Below are 12,490 nucleotides of genomic sequence, written 5' to 3'. Positions count from 1 at the left end.
AAGTATCAATGTTTTGATATTTCCACTTGCTCAAGACACATGTACTAACTTACAGTGAGGCACTACATGGCCATATTCTACATCTTTTATAGAACTATACAACGCCTTACATCAGAAATGAGGAAAACTAAAGATTAAAAAACAGCAATGTTTTTCACACATATTTCATGTGTTAGTTTAGGAATCATTTTGGGCACCTTCATCAAATCCAGACAGAGAAAGCAGGATACTAAATGAGAAACTAAATACTGTATTATTAAGTACAGTCCAACAAGGGGAAAGTTGCATGGACAAAACTAATCAATTATACTAGGCTTACCAAAACAAACTTTTTTTTTTGGAGACAAAGTTCCGCTTTCTCTCAGGCTGGAGTGAAGTGGCTAGATCTCAGCTCAGGGCAACCTCCACCCACCAGGTTTAAGCACTTCTCCTGCCTCAGCCTCCCAAGCGGCTGGGATTATAGGCGCCTGCCACCACACCCGGCTAATTTTTGTATTGTTAGTAGAGACAGGGTTTTACCATGTTGACCAAGCTGGTCTCCAATTCCTGACCACAAGTGATCCGCCTGCTTCAACCTCCCAAAGTACTGGGATTACAGGCATGAGCCATCACACCCAGCCAAAACAAATTTCAATGATCTTGTCTCAGAACCTTAAGGTGTCTACAGCTGAATTATCTTCAGGTACCCGATGAATCCCCCTAATAAAACAGGATGAAAAAAATTAGAGTGGAAATAAAATCAAATTCAACACTACTGGATTATTTAGAGAAAAATGTACTTCCAACCCAGTTTTTCTTCAGTAACTTTAATTAGAAATCTTTCTCGAAAAGATGGAAAACCAGAAGGCAACAATCTGGCAGTACAAAAATATACAACTAAGAGATTACCACCAACTAGATATGACAACTAAATCTCATTCAGAACTCTGAAAAAAAGCATACTTGGACAAAATACTAAACTAGTGGTTCTCACATCACCAAGGGTATTTATCATGTAGAACTCCTCAAAATTACACAGGGTTAGGTCACCCTGAAACACTAAGTCAATGAGCCAGGAGTCTGGCTGTATCTATTCTGAAATACCTCTTCAATGAAATTTCTAATTAAGCAGCACTGTACTAAAATGAATGTAGTAATAACTTGAATTTTCCATCCACATATGGGTTTGTGTGAGAGCCACTGACTGCAGTCTAATAGGGTGGGAGTGTCATGGACATTGACAGATCACATGTTTGTAACGATCTCCAAGATACTCAAATGGTAGATACAGGGTACCTGTGCTTGGTAAAGCTAACTTCCCTACTTTCTGCTTAAGACATGGAGGTCAGAAGCAACCCACAATTAACTGTAAACCAGAGATCAAGCTAAATATTCCTTTTAATAGAAATGTGAATCTTTCCATGTTGGGCAGACTGGTCTCCAACTCCCGGCTTCAAGAGATCCTCCCACCCACCCTAGCCTCCCAAAGTGCTAGGGATTACAAGCGTGAGCCACCACATCCAGCCAGTGTCTTTGAAAACAATCAGATATAATCCTTAATGTTTCTTTACATTGTCATCAAGTATTAATAACAGTGACTTCTAGTGAACACCTTAATCCTTAAACCACAGGTCTGAGTTCAGTTTTGTGATTCCTTTCATTTTTACACTCAACCCAGAATATGGATAAGACTGGTTAGGATGACCTGTTATTTTGGGAATTACAACAACTTTAAAACTTCCTAATAGCCACAATCTAAATGTGCAATTCAAAGCTTTAACAATTTCCATGTTCTAAAGTTTCTAAGAGTCTTGAGGTTCTGCTAGGGCTCCTGGTTAAAGTAACTGCAAACTGGGACTGTAAGTCACCTAAGTCAGAGTAACTCCCTGGTGAAGTCACTTTTATTTCAGGTTCTGTATTATTTCTCTTAGCCATATTATACCCATAACTGTCCTTTTTACAGAAACCCTTCCAACTTAAGAGCCTACAAGGAAGTCATATACTGCCCAAAAATGCCCATAAGTTGTCCATTTATAAGAGCAATGTAATTGACATATTGCATGGATTCCATAACTTCATAGCTATCTTGGCTTGTTCCTAACAGGAATAGGTTTTAGGCTATGGGGGAATACTGAAAGACAAAATGCCCAACGCCAGAGCTCTCAGCAAATAAATAGGCAGTCTGAAAAGTGTCTTTCTTGAACATGCTTGACTTTAAGGCTGAACCTTCCTGACACCAATTCTCCCGAGATTTGTGTAAAAGGTGGAAATAATTAATTTGCTTAGGAACTGTATCTTAATATATCCATTTAGCTTGAACTCTTAATGCAATGACTTATCTTTCATATTTAAGACAGTCAATACAGCATAATCCAAAACTATCTTGAGAGCATATTTAAGGAAACTAAGCCACGAGACTGTTGCATTATGATTTAATCTAATTGCACAAAAATTTGAAGTTACAACTCCTCCCATTTTCTAAGAGGAAGGTTATGCATGCCTCCATATTCAATTCTGCACTGTTACATTTGAACCATATTGTGAACTTTACATCATAATGGATCAGCTTAGAATTCCCATGCAACACCTCAAATTATAAAATGGAAGCAATTTTTAGACCTGTGGAAAGTTTTCATGCTAAAGATAAAAGCCATTTGTTAATGGGCAACTTACTTTGTGTTTAAGAACCGGGTTGCTGCTATACTTTAAAATGTTGGTCACTAAATATTATAGACCCTGAACTGGCTTCTACGCCTAAAAAAAAAAAAAAAATGGGTTAACTATCACTTAAGGTGACATCTATATTCCCTTCACTTCAGAAGACTAATCCATAGTGCCTCTCAGCTGTTTCTTATAAAATAAGAATCATGTAACCAACTGCTTCCCATGGGATAAGAACAATGGTTAACAGTGGGTTCAACTGACTATTACACAATTATGCTAATATTTTATTAATTCAAAAGCACTTTACAAGAAAATATAAGTATGGCTTCCAATAGGAATGTTATACCTGGACTTGGTACCAAGCTCACAGATTTGAGTTTGCAAGGAAAAACAGGCTTTCAAGTTAAACAACAATTTGTAACCAAAACTTTAATCCCAAGGATTCTCACAAAACATATTACAAATGACAGCATGAAAAAAAAAATCTTGCACAGTAACTCAAAGTTTGGCTCTACAATGTACCCTTAAACTGGCAGGACATTTTTGAAATCACAAATTTGCACGTAAAGAATGTCACGAACAGCCATGTATTCATATACAGCAATCAAATAAGGAACTTATGACCTAAAGCAAAGGTAAACTTTCTTGAAACTTAACATTCTATACCAACTAGGCAACCTCTGCCCAAGATGAAAGTGAGTTGGATTTTTCAAAAACCTCTAGTGCAGCGTTTCGTTTTTACCTGATGGCCTGTGTTTCATAGCAGTTTTTAAAGACTGCTTGTTCAACTATAGCTGCAGCCTATATCCCAGCTATGGAAAAAAAAGTATATCTTAGTTCAATTTTTGCCAGTTGTTTCTGTATTTAAAAAAAAAAAAACACACTTCTGCTGGGCAGGTTTAGAGGTTTATTATCAGTCTGTGCATAACTAAAAGTTCAAAGCAAATTCAATTTTGCTTAAGGGAACATTGTAAAGTAACAATTGTTGGTATTATATGCCTCGTATGATCCATTTCAAACCATAGAGAATTACACCTTTGTGTCACTGTTTCAAGAGACAAACAGATTTGAACAGCTAAAACATCTTAAAAATGCACCAAGCTTATGAAGTCTCAAACAAAACTTGAATTTTCTGTACATACTCCTGTCAAATGAAGTAATTTCCTGTACACCACTTCTCTTGCAAACTGTCTTCTATTTCCTTTCATTTGACCTAGATCGACTAAAAAAAAAAAAAAAAAAAAAAACAGAAAACATTACATCTGTAACTTGGTGACACTTAGTGACATATCAAAATAGAACTTTAAGGTAAAAAATTTATGGCTTAGAAGACAGGCCTTAGCATACTATGTATGCAAAGTCTTACATACAAGTTATCAAAGATCTTACCTACGAGACCTAGAGAAGGATCGGGACGGCTTGTGATTTCTCTCCCGAGACAGCGATCTCTCTCTTCTCCTATCTCTAGAAAGGGACCTAAACGAGCAAGAACACATTAGGACCAATAAGGTATGATAAAATCATATGTAAATATTTTCTTGATCTGGCATGGTGGCTCATGCCAATAATTCCAATATTTTGGGAGGCAGAGGCAGGAGGCTCACTTGAAGCCAAGAGTTTGAGAACAGATTGGACAGCAAAGTGAGATCCCATCTCCACAAAAAATAAATTAGCCAGGTGTGGTAGTACGTGCCTGTAAGTCCAAGCTACTCAGGAGGCTGAACAGGGAGGATCACTCCAAGGCCAGGAGTTAAAGGCTACAGTGAGCTATAATCACACCACTGCACTCCAGCCTGGGTGACAGATCCTCTTTTTTAAAAAAATTAAATACTTTCTAAAAAGCCTTTGAAAACTCCAAGAAAGCTGACTCATCCTTACAACCTGATTCACTATTAAAGCCAAGGTTTATTCCCATTAACTAAGCCATCTGGAAAAGTTTAGGAATAGCAGAAACACTGCCATTTCTAAGAATGTAGCCAAAAAAGGTAGTCATTTACCTGCTCCGGCTGCGAGAGAAGCTTCTCCTTCTTGGAGATCTAAAAGCAGAAACAGGAAAATTAGGCTCATCATCAATCAGTATTTATGGCGTGAGGCATTTCCCAACTTTTCAATCTCACTGTTGGGCCCAGTGAATGTGCCGAAGAACTGGCACCCATCGTCCAAAAAAAAAAAAAAAAAAAAAAGAAAAGAAAAAAAAGGCACAGAAGGATTAAGAAACAAAAAGCTCAAGTGAAAAGCAGGTATTCCAACCATAGATTCACTTTAACAAAGAATGCTTCACAGCAGATCTGTCCAATGCAAAACTTCATGTCAAACTAACTTCACTACCCAAACACCACACCAAAATATAGTCCCACAAGTAGTTCCAAAAACAGTACCATAAACCAGTATTTGGAACCCATGCAAACCTGTAAGTCCATGACAAGACTTAGGTACCAGGTGGATAGTGTAATTTTGTGAAAACGCGGTAGGTGTAAATATTGATGCCATTAAGTGCTACATTAGAACTGCATTTGTGATCGTCACATTTAAGAGTGTGTTTAGGCTTACCAAAATTACCTTAGCTTGGCCCACACTTCAACCCCAAAATTTTAAATTTTGAAACTGTTAGTAAAACCATTTAAAGGTGATAGGATTCAACAAATTTTTGCCAGAAAAGCTAATCTGTTAGAGATATTAAAATTTTTAGTTTGGCATCTCGCACATGCAAATAAGTTTCACTTGAAGGCCTAGTTACATTACGAGTTCCCTATCACCCTTAAAAGTTTTTCAAGCAATATATATGTACGTTACCATTCAATTATGCACAGCCAGCCTTTGATCCAGAAAAAAGAATTACTTTAAGCCGCTTACTCCTTATTTTAACCAGCAGTAAACTGTATAAGCAGGAAAAACTTACTAGTTTTGGGTTTCAACAAGCTAGAAATGGTGAGGTGAGGCTGCCGGACTGACGGCCAGGAAGAATTTGCTGAAAAGGTTTTGCCAGATGTTGCGTTGGATTTAGTTGGTTGGCGAAGGGGGTGTTGTGGATTTTTCCTGCTTTTTTGTTAGCCGAAGGCTGCTGCTGTAGTTGTTGTGAAGACATTTGGTAAATAAACAGCTGAGCTGATTGGCCAGGAATGTGTGGGCGGTCGAGGTGGCTGCTGCCGATTTGGTTAAGGTTGGAGAGAAGGCTGAGAGAAAACAGCATGCTCGGGAACCAAAGGGCGGTGCAACCTGACGACTGGCCAGCCTGGGTCATGTGAAACGACACCAGCCAAGCTGAATGGGGCGCGCTGGTCACATGACGCTGAAAGGGCTAGTTGACTGGCTAATGCAGATTCAGAGGGTGGTGAGAAGAGACATGATGGTGACTCTGTAACGGGGTTCATTTTTATTAATAGATGGACCAAAAAGCACAAAAAAAATGAAAAACAAGCCATCAGTACAACCATCTATTAGCTAACAAATACTCTTTATTATGATGGGCAACAGTGTGCTGTTGTTTTTCAAAATAGCAAAAGGGGCAAGATTTTGAACTCCTGTCTCCTAGAAGGACTCCACTCACCTGTAAGAGGTAAATTTAGTCCTATAGAAACTATTTTGGAGGTCTGAGGAGATGTGGAGTTAGCACCCAGACAATACTGCCTGGTCCAAGAATGATGCCATTTTCAATTATAAAAAAACTGAATTTTCTATTTGGGATTGAAGAACAGATGACTGGGATTACTTCTTTTTTAGCCCCCTTTATTGGTCAGTGACTTAAGTTAGTTTCAGAATGATTTCTACTTTACCAGTTGTAACATTAAAATAGCTGCCTGTTTGATAAATATTACAATTGTGCTAGTAGTAGAAAACACAAATTTGTGAAGAGCTAGAGTTGAATGTAATGTTTGTCATTATGGAGCCAAGAAATGGAAAAAGGCCTAAACTGAAGTATAAGGGAAGATTTGGAAAGATGCAACTAGAAAGATGAACTAGAAGACAGATCCAAGATAGAAGTTACTGACTACCAACATGAACAGTGACCTAAAGACAAAAGCCAACATTCAGCACAACTCACATACCCCAAATTACACCCAACAAATGTTTCAAAGAAACCTCCGATTCTTCCAAAGTTTAAAACCCACCAACAAACTTTAAGAGAAATACCTGCTCCTACTAGCTACTCCATTACACCAATACCTCTAAACAAGCTTTCTCTCAAGTACCTGCGACGAGGTGGAGGACTCCTCCTACGATAATCATCTCGAGGGCGACGACCCCAAGAGGGAGGTGGGCCACGATTTCTACTTCTTTTCTCACCATTCGACAGTTCCACTCTTACACGGCAGCCACATAGTGTTCTGAGGGGGCAAAGATATTAAACTTAAAACAGCCTGACTTTCTGACATGTGTATTAAAGCCAAAAGTACTCTCAGTTGGCTATTCTGCAAAGAACACACCTGAGGGTCTGTGCAATTTAACATCAAATTTCTAGCTCCCTTATTTTTACTAACATAAAATGAGCTTTGGCCGGGCACGGTGGTACACGCCTGTAATCCCAACACTTTGTGAGGCCGAGGCAGGCGGATCACAAGGTCAAGAGTTCGACACCATCCTGGCCAACGTGGTGAAACCCTAGCTCTACTAAAAATACAAAAAATAGCCAGGTGTGGTGGTACATGCCTGTAATCCCAGCTACTCAGGAGGCTGAGGCAGGAGAATCACTTGAACCCAGCAGGCAGAGGCTGCAACGAGCCAAGATAACACCACTGCACTCCAGCCTGGGGGACAGAGCAACTCTGTCTTGAAAAATAAAATAAGCTTGTTTCCCAGTTTCAAGTTAAAATTTCAATTAATTTCAAATTAAACAAATAGGATTTTCTAAAGTACCAATTCACAAGGAAGTCAAATTCTATTTTATCACCTAATTGTTAGAGCCAGTCTGATTACTGAGCTCAATGTTAATTTGTTAACAGTTGCAATTTAAGTGTGAAGATCCATTTATCCTTGAAAAACAAGTTCTCCTGTATCTTCATTACGAGTTCTTCCCTTGAGGTCCCAGTCCTTATTTCAGTTATTTACCAGGCTGTATTTATTGGTCTCCCCCTGCCCCACTCCAAGTAAAAAATGGGTTCAAGACAAGACAGAACCATTTTGGCCATTTTACAGCACCCTCTCCCCTCAACAGTCAGCACAGAAGAAATTATAGCTGTGGCCAGGGGAGGTGGCTCATGCCTGTAATCCCAGCACTCAGACAGGCTGAGGCAGGAGGATGGCTTGAGCCCAGGAGCTTGAGGCCAGCCTGGGCAACATAGACTGTATTATTTTTTAAATAATAAATATACATTTTTTAAAAAAAGAAATTATAGCTCACAGTAGTTAAAAAAAAAGACCATTATTCCTCACCCTTAATACAACCAGTCATTAAATTTAGATAAGCTATGATATTTGGAAAGTGACTGGGAAGAGGTGGGCCCTGGAAAACTTTACTACAACCTGCTTGAATTGACCAACCTTTCATGCAGCTTTACAGTGAACACTCAGCTCCTTTTTCCCATTATATTTCCAAATATGAGGAAAGGGGGGTGGGGGCATGGAGGTCAATACTCAGGCCTTACTCAGCCAGCTAACAGGACACTATTAACACAAAGGGAAATAGTAACTGATTCACTTTCTGGAATAAGTATTTCAAACACACAAAAGTAAAGGTACAACCAACCCATGTAACCATTTTGTAAACAATTTTTTAAACAAATATCAGTTCACAACTACTCTTAAAAATACTTGATCCTGGCTGGGCAGTGGCTCCCACCTGTAATTCCAGCACTTTGAGAGGCCGAGGCGGGCAGATCACCTGGGGTCAGGAGTTCGAGACCAGCTTGGCCAACACGGTGAAACCCCATCTCTGCTAGAAATACAAAAATCAGCCCCGCATGATGGCGCACGCCTGTAGTCCCAGTTACTCAGGAGGCTGAGGCAGGAGAATCGCTTGAACCCCGGAGGCCGTGGTTGCGGGGAGCCGAGATCGTACCACTGCACTCCAGCCCAGTGACAGTGCAAGACTCGTCTCCCAAAAAAAAAAAAAAAAATCCCAATTGTATCTAAAGATACAATTGGCCAGTGATTGGGAAAGCCATCTAAGAGCCACAAGCAACACATTTGTATCAGTGTAATCATTAAATCACCTTCCATCTAGCTCTCGGACTGCATCAGCTGCATCTCGGGGATCTTCAAATTCAACAAAAGCAAAGCCGGGTGGGTTTCTAGCAACCCACACACTTCGGAGTGGTCCATAGTAGCCAAAAGCCCGTTCCAATTCGGTCTTGTTGCCATTGTTTCCAAGATTGCCTACATAAACCTTACAGTCCAATGGACAGGAATCACGATGCATTTCTGTAATGAAAAATACCAAAAATAGTCATTCATCTAAACATCTACAGTTAAAACCACAGATCCTTAGAATTCCATTAGAGAGGACAAAAGTTTAAGGTAGCACGTAAAGAGAAAAAAAAATTCCAAAAATGCTAGAAACCAAACAAGAAATGTTACTGCTAAGCACCCATTCCCCCCCCCCCCCCCCATAATCTTTACTCGTAACCCTCAGGAAGCCAGCAATTAGTGAAGAAAAAAACAGCTTCCTTGGAACGTTGAGAACAACCGGAGGAGCATTTACCACCATCTGGGCCGTGAGTTAAGAGACTTAACCTGTTATTTCATTTAGTCCCCAAAATAAAGCATTTCTAGAAAAATAGAAAAGAGTTCCGTTGGGGACTCAAAACCAAATAAAACAACGATGAAGAAAGCTAGTCCTTAAGGTTATACTACCAGGCAAATGATTCAAAGTGCCTACATAAGCCAAAACTTACCAGCTTTAATAAAAATAAGGCCAACGATTTTCACTTTTTAAAAAATGCCCATGGACCGGGCGCGGTGGCTCACGCCTGCAATCCCAGAACTTTTGGGAGGCCGAGGCGGGCGAATCACGAGGTTGGGAGTCCGAAACCAACCTGGCCAATATGATGAAACCCCGTCTCAACTAAAAACACAAAAATTAGCTGGGCATGGTGGCGCACACCTGTAGTCCCAGCTACTCGGGAGGCTGAGGCAGAACAATCGCTTGAACCCGCGAGGCGGAGGCGGCAGTGAGCCGAGATCGCGCCACTGCACTCCAGCCTCGGCGACAGAGCGAGATTCCATCACCAAAAAAATAAACAAATAAATAAATGCCTATTTTGGTCATTTGGAACTATCGGAACAAGGCTACTATCACAAGTCATTAGATAGACCAAAGTCTTACGCAGTAAAAATTTATCAAGCAAGGAGACCAACTTTCCAGTTTTTAAAAAAATGTAAACTCATAGTAGCACTTATTCACAGTAGCCAAAAGGTGTTAACCCAAATGTCCATCAACAGAAACGGATAAGCAAAATGTGGTATAGACATAAAATGAGTATTATTCAGAATGATGTACTGACAAATGCTCCAACGTTGGAGAATCTTGAAAACATTACGCTAAGTTAAAGAAGCCAGACATAAAAGTACACGATTCCATAAATACTAAATATCTAAAATAGCTAAATTCAGAGAGACAGGAAGATTAGTGGTTGCTAGGGACTAGAGAAAGGGGGACAGGGAAACTGGGAGTAAGTGCTCAATGGGTAGTAGTCTCCTGGGGGGGGGGAGGTGACGGAAATGTTTTGGAACTACGGCTAAGTGATGATTACACAACACTGAATATACTAAATACCACTTTAAGACAATTTCACTTTAATAAAAAATTACAAAGGGATATTTGCTACTAAAAAATTTACTGCACTTTGGGGACTTATTTTTTTGTTTTTCCTTGGCGGACTTGTATTTGATAAAGCTTTATTACTGAGTCACTTCGACGATGAATCTGATAAACTTGTAGACCAGTTTCAATTACATAAAAACCATCTACTCAATAATTCAGCTGAAGTGCTTTCCATAAACACCACGTTCTTCTTACTCTGGGCTTGTCTAATTAAAATATCCAGTCCAGACACATCCTATTTGCCGTGACCACACCCTGTGCCCAGGAGTTAGTTCTAAGGCCAAACCACTGGTGAAAATTTTTAAAAACACTGCTGGCACGTGTCTTAAGCCTACATTTTAATGAGAAGCGGCTGAAAGAACGAATCTTAAGTTCAAGGAAGATCGGTCTTAGAAAAAGGTGATTAGATTCAGGCTGCAAAATCCGAAACTACATGAAAGTAAAGGTGACCACGGGGGCCATTTAATATGAACTGAAAGGTCCGGTCTTGGTTAGCGACCTTACAAAAACATTCTGAGAAGCTTCCCAATTAAATGAGGGGCCAAAAAAAAAAAGGCGCCATAAAAATAAAAAGGCCGTGACCTGGAATACAACTCGGCTATCGGCTCCCCTTTGTGGTTCCCAACTCCCGGGTAACCCCCTATCCCGGCTCATGCCCCAATGAGGAATATAAACACCTCCACCCCAAGACTAGGAAACCCTCTGATGGGCCGGGAGCCCCCGCCACCGCCCCGTGCTGAACGTCACAAAATGGCGGCGGCGCCTCTTTGTCTCAATCTGGCGCCGCCATTGGGCCTGGCTCATCCTTGGTACAGTTATAAATTCCACTTCCACCTCATTCCCTCTTTCGCTGGTCTCTTACCGAGATCTAGGGTTAAAAAATGCGGCGGCTCAAATCCACACGCTCTGATGAGTCTTCCCGCTTTCCTCCAGCCCAACACCAACCAACGTTATCGCTCACCCGGCGTCCACGAAATGGCGGACCACCGCCTTCTCCTCGCCTTTATTTATACGCCATACTGGAATCACATGATTGGACGGGCTCCCCCAATGAGAAGCAAAAGAGGCCGTGACGTAGTGGCTACAAACGCAGAGAGAGCCGCGGTTGCTGGGAGCGCGCTCTGGCGGTTGCGCCGGGTGGGTGGAGATGTGCGTCGGCGCGCGCTCGCTGTAACAGGCCTGATTCTCCCTCGAGCGTTCCTCCGGTCTGTCGACCTCCAAGTTACCCACAGACCCCTCTTCCTCACCTCCCAAATAGGCTGGGGCTTCATAAACAGCACCGTCGCCATCACGCTCAAACACTAATAGGAGCCGTTGGCCCCTAACAAGATTAAGAGATGAATTAATTAAGTGCTTCACCCTTGTGAGCGGTTAGTCTGGAACTAAGAGCATCGCGTTTACAAACAGGTCACGGAGCTGTTTGTGACCCAGCTGGCACCAGACTCTGGCCGCCTAGATTCCACACTGAAGGAAAAGCCTGTTTTGGAAAGTTTGCCCAACTCTTGCTGGTTTCTCGTCTCTCACGCAAACTGGCAGGACTTGGCGCCGACAGCAAAGGAGACCGGTTCGGTGACCTGGAAACTATCACCTTTAGCAAACACCGGGAAAGGGAAGTTTCTGAAGAAGGTTGAATGTAAATTCTGGCCCCCAAGCGAATGCCAGGAGGGGTATCTCGAATCTTTTTCCTAGCAGCCCTTGCACTGCCTGGCATGTATTTTGTCCGGGCCACTTCCCTTAGGAAGACAGAGCCGCAAGAATAATTAACTTTAAGGGGAGAGAGACTGTGATTGGGTTAGAAAAATCACCAAGGGACGGGCGCGGTGGCTCACGCCCGTAATCCCAGCACTTTGGGAGGCCGAGGCAGGCGGATCACTTGTGGTCAGGAGTTCAAGACCAGCCTGGCCAACATGGTGAAATCTCGTATCTACTAAAAATACAAATATTGGCTGGGCGTGGTGGCAGGCGCCTGTAATCCCAGCTACTTGGGAGGCTGAGAGCAGGAGAATCGCTTGAACCCAGGAGGCAGAGGTTGCCGTGAGCTGAGATCCTACCACTGCACAAAAAAAAAAAGAGAAAAAGAACCTGTCT

At 41.4% G+C, this 12,490-nt stretch overlaps 1 protein-coding gene across 1 annotated transcript; it reads right to left on the bottom strand.

The window, feature by feature from the left end:
- Window positions 1-2,906: 2,906 nt before the first annotated feature.
- Window positions 2,907-11,399, bottom strand: SRSF3 (serine and arginine rich splicing factor 3). Its single transcript, XM_054491424.2, has 6 exons — window positions 11,265-11,399; window positions 8,793-9,000; window positions 6,834-6,968; window positions 4,641-4,679; window positions 4,033-4,119; window positions 2,907-3,865 (listed from the first exon to the last, which is right to left on the bottom strand). Exons 2-6 carry the CDS (start codon window positions 8,996-8,998, stop codon window positions 3,838-3,840), a joined length of 495 nt encoding a protein of 164 aa, XP_054347399.1. The 5' UTR covers window positions 8,999-9,000; window positions 11,265-11,399; the 3' UTR covers window positions 2,907-3,837.
- Between the last annotated feature and the right edge of the window lie 1,091 nt (window positions 11,400-12,490).

This window comes from Pongo pygmaeus, chromosome 5 (genome assembly GCF_028885625.2).
Source record: "Pongo pygmaeus isolate AG05252 chromosome 5, NHGRI_mPonPyg2-v2.0_pri, whole genome shotgun sequence".
Lineage (NCBI taxonomy): Eukaryota > Metazoa > Chordata > Mammalia > Primates > Hominidae > Pongo > Pongo pygmaeus.
The sequence above is the reverse complement of the archived record's forward strand: the minus strand, read 5'-3'. Positions and strand labels throughout refer to the sequence as shown.

Bases quoted from the DNA above. Each gene is read 5' to 3' on its own strand.
- SRSF3 (XM_054491424.2), bottom strand. From the start codon at position 8,998: ATGCATCGTGATTCCTGTCCATTGGACTGTAAGGTTTATGTAGGCAAT. The intron at 6,969-8,792 runs GTGATTTAATGA...TTGCCCCCTCAG, and splicing joins GTCCGAGAGCTAGATGGAAG to AACACTATGTGGCTGCCGTG. The intron at 4,120-4,640 runs GTAAATGACTAC...TTGCTCGTTTAG, and splicing joins TTCTCTCGCAGCCGGAGCAG to GTCCCTTTCTAGAGATAGGA.